General features: G+C 39.5%; 1 protein-coding gene across 1 annotated transcript; it reads left to right on the forward strand.

The window, feature by feature from the left end:
- Nucleotides 1–50: 50 nt before the first annotated feature.
- gaa2 (alpha glucosidase 2) lies at nt 51–15,043 on the forward strand. The gene is made up of 21 exons (XM_079337274.1): nt 51–236; nt 1,894–2,017; nt 2,501–3,079; nt 3,368–3,513; nt 3,633–3,798; nt 5,228–5,324; nt 6,212–6,331; nt 6,645–6,763; nt 6,842–6,973; nt 7,061–7,171; nt 7,560–7,673; nt 7,782–7,866; nt 8,026–8,143; nt 8,256–8,389; nt 9,634–9,785; nt 10,481–10,629; nt 11,057–11,198; nt 11,273–11,371; nt 11,799–11,963; nt 13,125–13,271; nt 13,504–15,043. Exons 2-21 carry the CDS (start codon nt 1,925–1,927, stop codon nt 13,564–13,566), a joined length of 2,931 nt encoding a protein of 976 aa, XP_079193400.1. The 5' UTR covers nt 51–236; nt 1,894–1,924; the 3' UTR covers nt 13,567–15,043.
- The last annotated feature ends 2,833 nt before the right edge of the window (nt 15,044–17,876 follow it).

Below are 17,876 nucleotides of genomic sequence, written 5' to 3' on the forward strand. Positions count from 1 at the left end.
AATCCAGACCACCGGAAATACATGCTGTTGTTAAAATGGTCTTCAAGCGGAAGTTCTTGAAATTACGAGGTTCATTGAACGGCACAAGAAGATCAACAGACGCACACCATGCAGACGGTCGGGCTGAACAGCCTGACGAAAAACTTCACCAGCTAGATAACGAAGCAATTGTTTAATGGAAAACTCACTCTTCACACTAGTTCTTGTGTGTCTGCGAAACCTAAAAGTTCAAACAGGTAAGAAAGGATATTGTCGCCGTCCTTGTCAGCTAACATTAGCTCTCCTAAGCTAAAGTTCCTCTCCGTTAAAGGTAGCTTACCTAACGGTTAGAAACGCTCTGTTTTCATTAGCTCCCGGAGGAAGACGTGTTGTTTACTAGTAATTATAAATACCTTATTGTTGTCAGACTGCCTAAAATACTGCTATGAAGTTGGTGGTCAGATGTTTACGTGATGAACTTTGACATCTCCTATCCAGGGCTGGGCTTGCTGTATAGTAATAAATAATGTGTGTATTGAATGTGCAACATTAAGAGCAGCTATGAGCCTTCTTTATACCGCAACCTTTGATTAACCCTAACCCTAACCCTAACCCTCACTTAATGTTCGGCTGGTGATTTATTGGTCCGGGTAAGACGAATCTGTGAATATATTTCTAACTTCACCGAAGTGGTAAACGTTGCGTTTAATTATAGTTTCAAAAAAAATAAACGCCATAAATAAACCCGTATCCTTAAAACTGAAGGCAAATGCACCATTTCTGAAGTTCACAACCGAGTTGAGAACATGAGGCATATTTGAGTTGATTAAAGTGTTACTCCACACCCAGGATTAAGCCTCACGCCCTGCGCTGCAAAATATTGTAAAATGTTTTAACGTGGGCCGAGGAAGAACAAGATGTTTTTTCTTCAGTCAAGCGTTTCACACTGGCATTGATTGGAGACTTTAAACCTAGTTTAAATATCATGTCGATAAGTTCCATCCTGCTGTTGAGTCTGTCGATCATTATCGTACAAGGTCCAGGGCTCACTGAAACAGTACATAGCATGTATGTGTTTCCCATTTAAACTGTATGTTTTTAGATAAATATTGTAAGAAATGTTTACTGTAATTATTACTTTAAGAATGAATGGATGTACATGTATACTGTTAGGATAGGTCAGGCTCCAGGGTCAGAAAAGCAAAAACAATGGATAAAATTGATGTGAAAATGTACAATTTAAGAGTCTGCATGGATTAAAGGAGGTTTCATATTTAGATGCGTCTCTTTACTATAATGTTCCTAAAAACACGTTTAATTCAATTATAATCGCCACTATTTTGTGTTATATAAATATTTAAAAATAAATAAAAGCAGGGTTGGTAATTTTCAAAAAAAAAAAAAACTAGCATGTAGTTGAATACTGAAATGGCACTTTCTCCGTGCTCCTCTTCACTCTCCCCCCTCTGTACTCCTTCTGAAGCCACGCCCCTCACTTAAATGCGTTCACGCCATTGGTCCAGACGCTGATTTAAGCTCATGCTCAGAGTGTGGGCTCGTGCATGCATGGGGTATAGAGCAAGCTGGGAGGCCTGATTGGTTCATAAAACTCGTACTGAGTGAAAAGCGTTGGTCTAAGTTTTTACATGCTTAAAACTGCTAAAGATAACGGATGTTCTTTGTTTCTTTTTCAGAGCAAATGAGTTTTTAATTTCTGTCAAAACCTAAAGACAATTCAACCAAAATCCTACTAAGGGTGTATCTGGAGAAAATTACCAGCCCTGTCTTTGATTCAAATCATTTTCACTTCACCGCTTCTGATCACATTTCTCTCATCAAATCTTAACAGGAAACAAAAGCTGCCTTAATTCTGAACGTCTGCTGTTTCTGTCTCTGTCTCTCTTATGTGTTCAGTCTCTCACTTTGACAAAGTCACACTATCAGGATGGTGTCCTATAAGCGGCTGAACCCTGAAGATGTTCAGTTTTCCAGTGCGGTATTGTTAGAGGAGCCTCATCCTGTCCGTGAAGAAATTCCAGTGAGTTTATGATTATTTTTTTTCCAATGTTCACTTCTACCTTCTGCAGTGATTTCTCAAACATGCAAGCTGACAACTAGTTTGGAATTTGTTGCATTTATTTTAATCGTGTGTTTCTTTATTTAAGTTTTATTGCGGCAATTAATTTTCTTTTCTTATGCTTCATTATCTGCTCTCAATATCAGCCTGACATCATTTTATTATTATTATTTTTTTTTTCAATTTTAATATGAAGACAAGTTCTGTTAGCTCTGTTTCTTAACAGACAATAGAAATGTTCATGAGGGTAACTTTTTATGTTTTGTGAAACATTGTCAGACCCTGTCCATCATTAGTTTTAAATAAAGAAGTTGAGTCAGTACTTCTGTTATGCAACAGACTTTTCCTTTATCAGCTGACTTGGACTGTTTATGTCTGTAGTACATTGTAATGACGGTCTTTCTCACTTTTCTGGACATTGAGACTCTCTTGTGATGTTTGAAGGTGCCAGAGCAAGAAGAAGCCACCCTGCTTCCACGGAGGCCGACATGCTCCGTCACCACAGGTCTCTTGGTGATTGGCTTCCTGCTGCTGCTCCTCTGTGGAGGCTGGCTGCTGGGCACCATGTTCTGGCTGCACAACCCGTCCAACCAAGAGCCGCGTCGACCTCCGTCACCAGCCGCCTCACCAACTTTAGAATATGAGGAGAGAAAGAAAGTAGTGAACGACAGTGAAGCTGCTGCCCGCCGAGCGGCTTGCGCTTTAATCCCTGAGGCGTGGAGATTCGATTGCTACCCTGAAAGAGGTGCGATTGTGACCCAGCAGATGTGTGAGGCAAGGAATTGTTGTTTTATCCCAGCATCTTCTCCTGCCTCCTCGGCCTCCAGCCCCTCGCGGCGGAACGGTATCCCCTGGTGTTTCTATACACCGGATTTCCCTTCCTACTCGCTTGTGTCAATAGAAGACACGCCCCTGGGGCAGAAAGGTAAACTGGTAAAGGATGTGAAGACCTACTACCCAGCAGACATCCTCACTCTAGAGGTGGAGCTCCGTTCTGAGACGGACACGCGGCTTCATGTGAGGGTGAGTAAATCTGAGCAGTATGAAGTCATGACTTCTTCACATGCAGAATTTAAGAATGAAAAGCGTCAAATCTGTCTGTAACTTTTGAAGGAGCATGCAGTCACACGAGTTGAGAAAGAACATGTTGGAACCAATGTGCAGATCTTATGATCAGAACTGATGGGTGTTAAGGTGCCCTCCAGAACTTTCCAGATTAGCTTGTTTGGTTTTTTTAACAAGGGCGGCAAACTTTCCGGTCTATCATTTAATTTCAACCTGTTTCGTTTATCTTGATGTTCTTTGTTTCAGATCACTGACCCCTCAAGTGCAAGGTTTGAGGTTCCCATCTCTGTTCCCACTGCCACAAAGAAGGCAGAAAGTCCAGACTACATCATAGAGCTTTCAAAGACGCCATTCGGTCTCATTGTGAAGAGAAAATCTACAGGAGCGGTGCTGTAAGTCGGATTCGAGCAGGCTGTATTTGGTTAGATAAAGAACAAAACCCCACTGTATTTTGTTGCATAATAGAACGTGTTTTAATATCCTGTGGCCTCTCGCAATTGTTTCCTGTTAGTCTGAACACCACCGTGGCTCCTCTCTTCTACGCTGACCAATTTCTCCAGTTCTCCACATCCCTGCCCAGTCAGTTCATATATGGCCTGGGCGAGCACCGCTCCACCTTCCTACATGACGTCCACTGGAACACACTCACCATGTGGGCCAGAGACGTGCCTCCCATGGTATGGACTTTAGTCATTGTCTTCTTTAAAGTAACAAATAAACTCAATCGTAATAGAGGTCATTCGGTCTTGTGTAATGCCTGGTGCAGTGATAGAGGATTTTTTTAAGATGATGATGACAGACAAAATCAAATATTGCATGAGCTGGTTGCTCTTCTGTGTGCTTAGTTTTCGCTGATTTAAAATGAGAAATTAAAAGATGCTGATAGACTTAAGGCAAAGGAGACTAAATTAGCGAGGCTAACAAATGTTGCGTAAAAATAGAGGGAAAAAAAGGTTCTCCTGGTCAGCTTGTGCTTGTCATTAGTGGATTTCTTTTTAACACTGCTTAATTTAGCATACTTTGAATGTAGTCATTGATAATAACAAAAGTCTTTTACACCCCTCTCACTACAGACCTTTCTTTGGACTATAATAATCCTCAAATGTGAAACCAGCTGGATCCAAATCTTGGCATGCACAGCAGAACTTCTTCATAGCGTATTTTTTGACAAACCATAGTGAAAAAAACACAGCTGTTTTCAATAACACAACTATAGGCTGCATTCACCTTACAGGACCTGGACTGGTGCAAGCTGCTCTCTGGAGTAGCTTTCCCTCTCGTGTGAGGTAATCTTTCTGCTCAGTGAAACTGTGCTTTTTCTGCTGGGACAAGGCAAAATGTCTCTGTAAGACAGAGCCAAAGTAAATAACATGACTTCACTACTTAAGATTCTACCATGATATACAACAACCAGTTGATCGTGGTTGTCCCGAGATGAAGGTCAAAGCACGTTGGAAGTTGCTTCCAAACTCTGGAACATCTTGCCCCTCCATGTTTTGAAACCCATTCTTAAAAACAAACCAAAAAAAGCTTTTATTTATTGGCTTTTGATCGGTTTAAGAGATGCCGTTCTTGTTCAGAATAGAACGGAAAGACTTGATTTAACATTCAAAAATGAGAAATGCTTCACATTATGTGGTGACTTTTAAACACCCACAGGTACGTAGAAGACCTACATTCAAGTAAACGGCACATGTTGCACTGAAAAATATATCGCACAAGTATGAAAAATTGCAGTCGGCTGGATAATCTATTGCACTAGGATCTATGGAGTTAGAAAAACTTTGTCGCGGTATTATTGCTCTAGTGGAAATGTATAGAAATATATAGTATATCAGACTACTGCAATTGTGATTACAGGTTAGTAGAGGAAGGGAATACAATAAATACTGAAGAAAGGAGAGTGGTGAGCAGCTGTGACTGTTTTATTTCTATCTCTCACAATGTGAATGTTATGTATTGACATGAGAGCAGTTTGGTCAGCCGTTTCTTTTTTCGAATGTGCTTTATGGATACATCTGGATTAAATTGAGTAGAGTGTTCATCTTTGTATAAATATGAGACGATATTGGCTGTAACATTGTTGTGTTCCTCTCCATGATTTAGGAGCAGACAAACCTGTATGGAGCCCATCCTTTCTACCTGCTGATGGAGGACGGTGGGAACGCACATGGCTTCTTCCTGCTTAACAGCAACGCAATGGGTGAGCCTGCTCGTCGCCCCGCAGACTTTCACTTCAGGTTTCTTTGAGTACAATAAAACACGAGTGGTTATTCTACAGAGCTGCAAACGGAGCAGAGTAATACAGTGTTGGAACTAGTTCAATCACAAGATTGAGCAATTTTATGAAAACAGAAGTCCCAACAGAAGTTACTTTCATGAGCTCTGCTTTGTGTGGCTGCAGCGTCATTAAGTTTCCACTTCACAGTGCTGGTCATTTAGAGGTCAGGTTATACTTATTGAAGAAGATTCAGAGTATTTGTTAAAAGTGTGCAAACTGAATCAACATTTAATGTCTATGGTTTCTCTTTTTCCATGAGGCGTTTTAAGCCGTAATCCTTCCAAGTTTTAATTTGGGCTGTTAAACAATTAAAAATTTGAATCCCGATAATTTGCTACATTTCGATAGGCAATTGCATTTTTAATCACATTTTATGAAATGTCATTATTTTGCATTTGAATATGAACTTGTTGGGCTTTTATTTAGAATTTTCGTAGTCTTAAGATGAGAGGGCTTTACTTTCTGCTTAACCCTGCTTTTATTTTGATATACAGGTTACAACAATAAACTAAACGACAGGAAAAGGATTTTTATGGTTAAAGTTTTCATTGCAGACCTTGATTAATCGTGATTAACTAGTGAATGCTAAAAGCTGATTTTAAATCAGATCCATTACCAAATGTTGTTTCCAAGGAGCTTTACTCAGCAGCTCAGAATATTTATATAACTGTGCATGTTTCCCATTCAATCAGAGCCTTTTTTTTTTTTTTTTTTCCTTTGATCTCAAGCTTCACATGGAGGAATTTCCTAGTGGCCAGACTGAAGCTCTTTCACTGTAACAAACAAATAATTTTGCTCTCTTGCTTCAGATGTGGCCCTTCAGCCCGCCCCCGCTCTCACCTGGAGGACGATCGGGGGGATCCTTGACTTTTACCTCTTCCTCGGCCCTGATCCTGGCGCAGTGATTGAACAGTATATCGAGGTTATAGGTGAGTAGGAGTTTGGCTGGAATGTTTAAACATTCTGTGCCATAGTTGAAGGAGTCCTTTCTTCCTTTTCGCGGTTTCAAGTGGACGTTTTAATACAGGCTCTCACAGGGATTCTTTGGCTTTTGCAGCCAGCCTGCAGTTCTTTCTTCATTTCTTCACTGGCTTCATTTTTTCAACACCGGAGGTTGCTGTTGAGTAAAAGACTAAACGAGAGCTTGCAGTGTAGAGTGGACTTCATGGGTTTAATTATAATATAACAATTTGTTACTGACGATAACCTCCTACATCTCTTCTCTATCGCTCCATCTCACAGGCTTCCCAGCGATGCCCATTTACTGGGCTCTAGGCTACCATCTTTGTCGCTGGGGTTACAACTCTAGTGATTCTACCTGGGAGCTTGTCAAGAGATTAAGGAGCTATGGGATACCTCAGGTAAAACAAAACACCCAACAGATTGTTTACCCAACCCTTTGAAAACAGCTTCTCATTAGTGTTTTTTTATGTACACAGGACGTCCAGTGGAATGATATTGATTACATGGACAGTTCTATGGACTTCACTTTTGACTCCACCAAGTTCGCCACACTTCCTGATCTGGTCAAAGACCTGCACGCTCACGACCAGCGCTACGTCATGATGCTGGTAACGCATACGTTTGTATTTACCTTCACGCGTGAGCGTTGGGCCTCGTTTGGGCTTTTTGTGTGAGCGCTGTGTCTCCTCCTGCAGGACCCAGCAATCAGCAGCACCCAGCCTGAGGGTTCCTATTGGCCGTTTGATGAAGGGCTGAGGAGAGACGTTTTTATCAGAGACGCTGAAGGGAAAGTACTCATTGGACAGGTGAGAAAATAAACCCCACAAACAAGGTTCTCCCTTGAAAAATATAGCTTAATTTAAAAAGCAAATATGTAAAGGTAGTTGCGATGAAAAGAGGCGGTGCAGCATCTTCATTTGAAGATACATTTGTACTTCATCCTGTCTTTAATGGAAGCAACAACTTAGTCTCTGTGTAGCTTTCTCTTCTGTTAGTCAAAATCTTAAACTTGTTTTCAGCCCTGTGCGAGTCTCGTGCTCTACATATGAGACTCCTGATTTCAGGCTTTCTGTATTCCTTGTAAATATTCCAACATCAGACTTCACACTATCAGTTGTATTGGGAAGCAGTAGAGTATCATGTTGAGAAATGTCCTCAATATCTTTGTTTTCATTTCTCCGTCTCTTCCTGCAGGTGTGGCCTGGCCTGACAGCGTATCCTGATTTCTCTGATGAAGTGACGCATGAGTGGTGGTACGACAACCTCCAGAGGTTCCATGAGAAGGTGCCGTTTGATGGATTATGGATCGTAAGTATACAGTAACTATTAAACAACGTACCTTTGTTAGTGGTTAATAATACCGCTCGATTTGTTACATGATGTCATTTTTAGAACCTTTATCTTCTTCAATTTTAGGACATGAACGAGCCGTCAAACTTCCTGGATGGGTCAACCATTGGCTGTCCATCAAACAGTCTTGAAAATCCTCCATACATGCCCGGTAAGAGCATACATCTGATACTTAGCGCTGTTCCGTTTTTTTTTTTTTTTTTAGGATTTATAGCTCTCTCTCTCTCTCCGCGTTCATGTCACAAAAAGTGGCGTACCAAAGAAGCAGTCTTCTGATGGTGATTTTGACCTTTCTTATGTTTTATTTCAGGTGTGCTGGGAGGTTTGCTGAGAGCCAAAACATTGTGTGCCACTGCCCAGCAGAAGCAGTCCATACACTATAATATACACAGCCTCTATGGACTTATGGAAGCCAAGGCGTCTGCAAGGTATACTGTAGATCTTTATCACACATAAATAGAGCAAAATGATATACACTGAAGATTCTTTTTCCTTCTAACCTTCTGCCTCTGCTCTGTCTCTCCTCGCTCTCCGTCGAAGTGCCCTGAAGCGGATTATTGCAAAGAGGCCGTTTATAATCTCCCGCTCAACTTTTCCGAGTCAAGGGATGTACTCGGGTCACTGGCTGGGAGACAACAGGAGCCAGTGGAAGGACCTGTATACCTCTATTGCAGGTGAGATCATTCAGACACTTGTGTTTCTTAACTGAACAATGATTGCGGATTCTCAAGGAATCAATCATGTAATTTATTCATCACGTTCCTACAAAGTACTGCACCACGAAATGCAATCATTAGTACTCGCATAATGAACACAAACGATTCTATTGTTTGTGTAGCACATTTAAAACGGTAAATTATGATGACCAAAGACACGCATAATGATATTAGATAATGTGGACCAATACATTGTAAATAATTTTAAAAAAGCTTCCGTTTACTGGGAGCAGATTGGTCTCGCATACAGAAGCTGTAGCCCTCTCTCTCTCTTTTTCTTTCTGGCTGGTTTCCAACTCCGTCCACTGTCCTACCAAAGAAGAGACAGTTTTAGCTTTGAAACAGTGTGTGGGCCCTTCTTTCAAGACTTCATGTTTTACATAAGCTGGAAAAACTGATGACCAAATGTGACACCAAACTTATGACCCAATCGGAAAAAGTAAGACAGTGAAGTTTCTAGAAAAATGTCCATAAAGTTGTTGCTCTAAAATAAATAAAATGTCAAATGTGGGTCAGATCCATTTGCTGAGAACAAACTCAACAAACATATTAATAAACAACTTCTATAGCAGGAATAATACGAAGCAGATAAACCACGTACATACATTTCTACAATAACATAAAATAAAATAAATCATTATAAAGCCTCTCAGTTTTTACAAGTACCTCGTCTGAAGAAGAGGTTAATGCGCATATTTTTAAATTCTGCTTCATTTTGGTCGAAACATTTTCTCCTTTCCAACCTTTTATCTAGGCTTGAGTGATTCGTCTGACATAAAGCTACAAAGAACTCTGCAGAGCTTTTGACCTCTTTCAACCTCTCGCAGCAAAATAAGCCAATGAAAAGTGACGACTCGGCACAAAACGCCCGCCAGACAAAGAAAGCAAACTAGCCAGCAATTTAGGATGTATTTAAAGGGCTTCATGAAACATTTATGTCGTCGGACAATTGTTTATACAAACCTTGTGCCTTTCTCAAGATGTGTATTTTGGTTTTATGTGGCAGCTGGGCATTTTATTGCACAAACGACCATGTACTTACTCTGTCATCAACACTGTGATAAAGTCTACCACTTATTTTTATCTTTGTTTGAAAGTTTCCATTCAGTAGTTTATCAATAGATCTCTCTGATTCTTTACTTTCTTCTCGCTCTCAAGTTTCTGTCTCCCTGACATTGCCCACCTCTCCGTCTCTCCTCCAGGTATGCTGACCTTTAACCTTCTGGGCATCCCGTTGGTGGGAGCAGATATCTGTGGCTTCAGTGAGGAGCCTCAGGAGGAGCTCTGTGTCCGCTGGACGCAGCTGGGAGCTTTCTATCCCTTCACACGCAACCACAACGCCATCGACATGAAGGTTCCAGCCTTACTTTCTTTCTTGAAGTTATGAGTTAAAAACCATCAATTAAGGATTAAAAAATCCTTTTATTTCCTGTCTCTAATTTCCAAGAACCTTCAGCTGCAGTAATGAGACATTATGAAGTATGTAACAGATTTGTAGAACATGTTAATAGCAGGGATACTCATGACACGATCCAGGATTAGGATAAGATTCTGCACAGAGCGATTTATGAATCATATAGTGATAAATGTTGATATATATGATCAATCATCAACTAAAGATCATCCGAGGCTGCTACAAAGTGCAGGATTAATACATGAACTCAGAGCAGTTTCACTTTTATTAATGCTTCACCCTTCTCTTCACCTCTGTCTCGCATTATCCTGCGGTCTTCTTCTTCTTTGGTCATTGAACCTCATGACTCCAGCCTCCTCATGTCACATGGTGACGAGTCATGAGGTGGTGCGTACTGGCAGGAAAACTCTTTAGTGTGCAATATGATACTAATTGCAGAAATTTGCTAAACTGAGACACAAGTCAGAACGATGATGTGTTGCTGTATCAGTATTTTGTAACACCCCCCCCCCCCCTTTGACTGGTTCATATTGATCTGATTGCTCTGTAGCTTTAATAACGATTTGTATGTGATGCATATTTGGTTAAAATTGTTTGAAAAAAGTGATTAACTTTTTTTTTCTTCTATTTTTTAGCCTCAGGACCCGACAGCATTCAGCCCTCTGGCTACCACAGCCATGAAGCAGGCTCTGCTGCTGCGTTACTCTCTCTTCCCCGTCCTCTACACTCTCTTTCATCACGCACATGTTCACGGACACACTGTGGCCCGGCCCATCATGTTTGAGTAAGTGATGCCGACTGACTGAGTTTGACCTGTGAACTTCTCTCATTATGATCCATTGTTTTATTTTCTTATTTATTTGTAGAGGCATAATGCACAATTAGATTGTGCCATAGATAGCTAATTGCGACTTAGAAAATGTGACAGACTAATAATACATAACAGGAAGTAGATGATCTGAAACACCAGAACATGTTAACAGTTAATGTGTGTGAATATTAAAAAAACAATAATTAAAAACATCACACAGCACTTTAAAAATGTCCATCAGTATGAAGAGTAGACTAGCATCATAAACAGGATATTCAAGGCCATCATCCGTGCTTACAGTTTTATGCTTGAACCAGTTTGTGGTTTTTAACACTGCAAAGCTTTCTCGGTCCTTGACGTGTGCATGTGTAGAGATGCTTATCTTGAATGTTGTCAAAAGGTTTCCGAAAGACGTGAGAACCTACGGCATCGACAAACAGTTCCTGTGGGGAAAGAGTTTATTGGTGACACCAGTGTTGGAGCCTGGAGTTGATTACGTGATCGGCTACTTCCCCGAGGGTCTGTGGTACGACTATTATGTGGTAAGACGCCACACACACACACGCACACGCACACTCGGAGTACTGTGTTCTGACATTGTCCTCGTCTTCTTCAGGGCGATGCTGTTCACAGTAAAGGTGAAGAACTTCGACTCCAAGCACCGCTAGATAAGATCAACCTGCATTTACGTGAGGGCTCCATCATAGCGACTCAGGTGAACTTTAAGCTTTGTTTCAGATATAGTCTGGAGCATCATGCATCTCTTTACATCTCTCAACATCCTAAACCAATCTTTCCTTATTCTCGTTACCCCTCGAATCGATTCTTCTGTTCTTAAGTCCTCTTCTGATGTCATGTTTACTGTCCTTTATTAACTTGATGTGCTTATTTAGTATTTATTATTATAATCTATGATAAATAATTACTCATGCCTCCCCTTGCCTTTTAGAGGTCTTTATCGCATCGTTCCTTTATTTTGCTTTTATTCTTGTGGATATTTTGAAATGCCTCTTCTCTCTCTCTTGTTGAATTAAATGCTCTACATCTTGCCTTACTGCAGAGTATTTATTCTATTATATATCAAAGTTCCTGTAGAGGCAGGACAATCTGTGTCTAATTCTGTGTTTATTTCACATGAACAGGCTCCCAACCTGACCCTGTGGGTGAGCAGCGGTCAGCCCCTCCATCTGGTCTCTGCTCTCTCTGACGATGGTTCAGCCAGCGGAGATTTGTTCTGGGACGATGGAGAAAGCATCGACACCTATGAGAACAACAAATACGTCTACATCATCTTTAATGTTACTCAGGTGACAAAACTGTACAGACTCTTAAGACAAAGAAATCCACTCCGGTATCTTCTTATCAGCCTGCTTTAGGGTGTTTAGTTGTATGAGCAACACTTTTCCCAGAAGACTTTTTAAAACTGACACCAACCTTTTCTTAACTAGTGTGATTTCATTCAGGGTTCTGTGTAAAGATGAAGAGAAACAAAGTCTTAGGTGGATTTATTTGAAGGCATCAATGACGGATAACGTCTCATTCTTTACTACAGAGGACTTTGCTTTCTAACACAGTTTGTCACTGAGGGGTCGGTCTTTTTAACATATCAAATGTATAAACATCTTCTATTGCAGCACAAGTATTAGCAAATGCTTCTTTTTTTTTTTTTTTTTACATATTTAGCAAGTCAAGGCATTATTGGATATTTAGCGTGTTCAAAAGGGAATCGCTGTGTTATTCTCTCTGTCTCTCCTGTTTTTGATCTCTACCAATTCCCAAAGGACATGTTCTTAAATCTCTTGCAAACATTTACTCAACTGCATCAATTAGCCAGCAGCTAACTTTGTCTGATTTTTGGTGCAGGCCTTTAATAATACAGTTATGTTTTTTTTTTGTTTTTTTGTTACAAGGTTGTTGTTTTTTTTACATGAAAAACAGATTCGATAGGATTAATGGGCCCCATTCAGAAAGTCTGTGCTCAAACTGTCCAACACACAAATCTGGGATTCATCAACATCTTCTTACTTTCATTTGTTTTCACTCTGTGAACAAAGTGAGAACTGCCTCAGACCATCGAATGCACAAATAATGGACAAGCTTTCTCAGAAAAATGTAAACGCACACATCTGAATGCACAACTTTTTTATACTGCATTCTGTAAAAAAAATTGTTGGACAACAATTAGTTGTGACTTTACTAATTCATTGACACTTAATTTGTTAAATAACCATGTTATAGATACCTTTTCATCCTTATTTTATTTGAATCTTACATTCAAGACTTTAAAATCAAAAATAGGACAGTGTCCTCATTAAAATAAAGAGTTTGATATTTCCATGTGCGTTCACTGTTTCTCAATACTCTTCTTCATTACAGAAAAGGATTTTTGCTTTTGTTCTAGTTTTGAAATAAAACTCTGAATGTGTGTTGTGTGTAACTCACTCTGGTCTATCTTCTTCTTTTTTCAGAACGTGATGACATCACAGGTAGTCCACAACAACATAGAGGCCACATACATTACCATAGAGACGGCGTCTTTCTATGGTGTGAAAAAGGAGCCAAGCAAAGTGTTGGTGAACTCCCAGGATGCAGCGTTCACTTACAGAACCAACCAGGTGAGGCCGAGGTCGGGGATGATGGGAAAACAGTAGGTGCTGTATGCCAGAGTTATTTAGTTATATTGTTTGATAGTAATTACAGAGAAAATGATGTTCACACGTTTAAACAAACTCAATGTAACGTGATGAGCAGCACAGTCATGTTTTTAATCTATTAAAGTGTTAAAGCTGTGAAATGAATTCATTAAATGGTTCATGTTGTAATGATGTTTTTTGCTTCTTTCTGCAGGTGTTAACGGTTTCAGATCTTGGTCTCAACCTCAGTCAGAACTTCACCATCAGCTGGATGTAATAAGTCTGGGCTGATGATTTTTTAGACTTTGGGCCATTGGAAGTTACAATAACTAAGGTTAACGTGTTAGTATGATGCTGTCAGTGTAGGAGGGGTAGACCTTTTTTTTTTGTTGCTTTTTTTAAGATGACATAATTGAAAATTGTTGATTTGTTTGAGTCAAATTGGGATTGTTGGGACCTTAAATCTTTTAATTTAAAAAAAAAAAATGTTATCATCCTTTTCAATTGTAATGCAGTTCTCCCACCAGACGGTGGCTGTAGTGCATTTAAGGCTCCTCTAATAATCTTTGATTATTCACCAGTGATTTTAAATGGTGAGTTTGCTTTATGTTCACATCCCTAATCTGTTGATGAAGCAAAATCCCTCGGATGAAAGCTTTGACTCTGCACCTTAGCCTCACAGCCAGTGTTGCTATGATATCTATGGTATTAGACTACAGGAAAAAAACACGCTGTGGAGGAGACAGACAGACAGACTCTGGAGTGAGTGAGATCAGGACTGTGGTCTCCATATTCATAGTGTGGCATGAAAAAATATGTACAGAAACACACATGAAACAACAAAACACACACTGACCTTCAGTAGACAGAACACTGCTTTTAAATATTTGTGTTGTAAATGTCTTCGCTGACCTCTTAGCTATCGCAAAAAAAAAAACAGCTTTGCTTTTGCACTGTTTTACATTTTAAAAAGTAAATACAACTTTCAAATGTTTTAATCAACAGGGAGAAGATGTGCAATAAGTAATATAATAGGATGATCCGTATTTATAGAAATAAGTCGCTTGAACACAGCTCACTATGTGATATATTTTTGTGCTTGAAAGCTGATTAAAGCCTATTTTTGCACTGATTAGAACTGCAGTCTTGTAGAGTACGGTACAGGTGCCTTATGATCCCTGTCAGCGTGTCATGGAGCCTCTTTGGGTTTGTTCCAAATGATCTCGTTCAGCTTGTGTTTTTAATTTTTGAAAACTCCAGTGTCGCTATGCACAGAGATTACTTTAGTGTTAAACTACAAGTGAACTATATGCCATTTGTGTTCTGCTGTCTTTTAACTGTGAATATAACTTTGTCAATGTGATGGTAGAATACAGCTTTAACGCAAAGCAAGATAAGTTTTCCTGGAGCTGGTGTAATGAAGTTTTAAAGATCAGTACGGATAATCCAGTTTGAATTTCGACCTTGATGCTGTGAAAATCAGACGCAATAGAAAGTATTTCTGCCAGATCACAAACTGTGAAAAGCTTGCACCTTCCTTTAAACTAGCGTATGAAATCATCAATGAATGTCTGCTTTATACTAAGCCCAACCCCAACTGTATCAAGGCATGTAAAGATAATAAATTGATGTTACTGCCTTTTCAGTTACAGTTGTTGCTAAATGTTAGTCTTTCAGTCTGTCAAGATGTTTCATGTTTTGATTTTTGTTCAGTTGCTTGATTTAATTAAATGGAAAATGGAAAAAGAGTACAAGAGTTTGTTTGTTTAAATTAGTCTTGCCTTTTCCCTTTATATTTTTGTCCTTACTCTAGCGTTGTGTTATTTAGATGTAGCTACTTAAGTCTGAACTTCCTGACGCATGGAAATAAAAGTCTTGGTGCAGGATATATGTGCCACTAAAGCGACATTTCTCAGCGTTGTGCTTAATCTTGGCAGCACTGCTATTTAGGAATGGTTTCCCAAAAGCCTACAATTTATTTTTATTTTATCATTTAAAAAATGTTTCGTCAGTCTGAAAATCTGAGGCTTATGTCAGGTTCAAAAAATTAAATAGACTTCAGATATACGTGTGCGTAAATAATATAATTCCCTCTGTTCCTACAACTCTGTTAAAAGCATCTCGATACTTGTCATAAATACTCAGTATGGACTTTAAAATCAAATGCACCATCTTTACTTGTAATGGGATCAGTAAGAGTGAAAAAATGTTATACTGTTTGTGTATTTTCATTTATGAATATTTCTTGCATTTGTTCATTTAACAGGCTAATCTGCTCTACTAAGGAACGCTGCAGATTGAGAGGTTAAGTCTTTGTCAAAGATGATGCACATTTAAATTCACACATGATGTGTGGCAAGAGAATTGGATTAAAGCATTTCTGAGAATTTATTTACACATCTGTCGTGAATTACAACCTTTGTAGAAAAGTGTGTTTGGTTCATGTTTAACTTGTCTACTCCTGGAGTCATTCAAAGGGTGTAAAGTGTGTGTGCTCAATTTTACAGACTGTTGTCCAATATTTGACTGTTTTATGTCAAATGTAACTCGGCTTCTTCCTATTTTCCTCAGAATCAGTTGATTCTATGTGTCTTTCTGTTCCTGCTTCTCTTTTGGTGTTTCCATCCTTTATGCACTATGCATCAGGCCTCCGTAGCTTCTTTGTGTGTTTTTGGCATCCACTTTAAGTTGTTCTTGTGCTTGTTAAAAGAGGCTCAGGATGTCGGTTGTTCGCATATGCAGGGTCAACTGACTTTCCTTCACAATCAAGTTAAAAGATTTGTGTGTATATGTCGTGCTCTCCAGAAACTTACCACAAAACAAGCTTTGGGCTGTGAAAGAAGCCCTGAAGCAAAACCAGAACTTTGACTGAATCTCATGAGTCATGACAGCAAACAACTCACACACACACACACACACACACACACACACTCTTACAGACACTCAAACATACGCTCCAGGAAGTAAAAGCAGACAACTGGTCCCATTTTCTTCTCTGATAGCGACAGTGAATTGTCTTTCTCTGCTGATAGGCTCAGGATAGACGTATCTTTATAGACTCTGTGCAAACATTTAAAAGGCTAACTGTTTCCAGATGGCAGTTTGTGGAGGGCACATTTATCATTCAGTGAGGGGGAGGAGAGAGAGAGAGAGAGAGAGTGCAGCGGGGGTCTGTCAAAAGCATTCTGCTCTACTGACGGGGGCATTTCCTGTCTGGATTTGGACGGATTAAGTATTTGTGTGTGCGCGGGGGGTGTTGTAAGGTCGGCATGTGCAGAGAGTGGGACGAAGAATGGGACTTTACAGGAAATAAGCATGCAGCTCATGCATATTCATGATGACTGGAAACAAAAGTTTTCTAGTGTCTAGTTTTACAAGTTTTTAAGAGAAACGCATTGTGTTAAGACAGTCCACTGGTCTTGCAATTTTGCCGTTGCCTCCTAAGCCAAGTAAGATATTTGTGTTTCAAGTTATGAACGCTTAACAGAGTGGTTCACAAAACATCTAAAGCAAAATGATTTTGTAAAATAAAATGTCTTCAGTGTGAGTAGAGTTGGGTCAGGGTTAAAAGAAAAAGCTAAGATCAGCTTCATTTGGTCTCAAACTAAAACACATTTGTCCCTTTTAGGTGGCAGGGAACAAGGATTCAAACTCTCCTGATAAAGTTTAGTGGACAATGTGTAACTCACAGTATTTGCAGATATTTTACCACTGCAAAACATAAAGTCTAACATTAATTTTCTTTGTTTTGTCTCCATACAAATATCTGCAACCTCCTCATGAAATGATCTGTCCCTTGAGTATATCTTAGAATATATACAGATATTGACTTTTTGCTATGCAATTACCAGCAAATGGTGTCCTTTCAATTTAAACATATATTCATTTAATGCTCCTTCAAAGATAGCTTTGCCTTTGCTTTGTCAATAGGTGGTAAAAGTTGTGAACGGCTGTGTTTTTAAGTTGTCTAAACCTACTCAAATATTATGCAACTGATGCCAGTCAGGCAACTGCAAGAATAATTGCATTGCAAATGATGGGAGCATGATAGATGGACAACAAACATAAATCACAAAAAATCTCAGAGGTTATTGTAATGTGAATATTTTGGTTAGATTCAGACAAGAATTAAAAATGTCATTATGGATAATTATGGAGCTATGCATCATAAGAAGTGGGAATATTTGCCATCAGTACTTCAACATGTTTGAAGTGTATTTTCTGTCCATAGCCTGACTCTCGGATGTATTTAAATATGCAGATTTTTCAGCCAACAGACATGCAGGATCCGAGAGAAACGTGACGGTGAAGTGCGTGCAGGTATATGCAGGTTAACATTAACACACAAGCCTCTGTCTTCTATGTGAACCCACAGCTTCATGAACAGAGCATGTGCGCAGGTGTCAGGTAACTCATTGAAGAGACTGCACCCGTCTGACAGGACAGGACAGGTTGACTTACAAAAAGAACACATCCACACCTTGTTAACTGGTTAAACATTCTATCTTCCAAATAGCTCTGAACTATTATCCTGAAATCAGTGGCCTGTTGAATTGTTTTGTAATAGCTCATCAAAAATAGAAACAT

The sequence above is a fragment of the Symphodus melops genome (genome assembly GCF_947650265.1).
Source record: "Symphodus melops genome assembly, chromosome: 2".
NCBI lineage: Eukaryota > Metazoa > Chordata > Actinopteri > Labriformes > Labridae > Symphodus > Symphodus melops.

Excerpts from the sequence above, each read along its gene's own strand:
- gaa2 (XM_079337274.1), top strand. The coding sequence starts at position 1,925 with ATGGTGTCCTATAAGCGGCTGAACCCTGAAGATGTTCAGTTTTCCAGT. Across the intron at positions 5,325-6,211 it reads GCTTAACAGCAACGCAATGG|ATGTGGCCCTTCAGCCCGCC; the intron begins GTGAGCCTGCTC and ends CTCTTGCTTCAG. Across the intron at positions 6,764-6,841 it reads GGAGCTATGGGATACCTCAG|GACGTCCAGTGGAATGATAT; the intron begins GTAAAACAAAAC and ends TTATGTACACAG.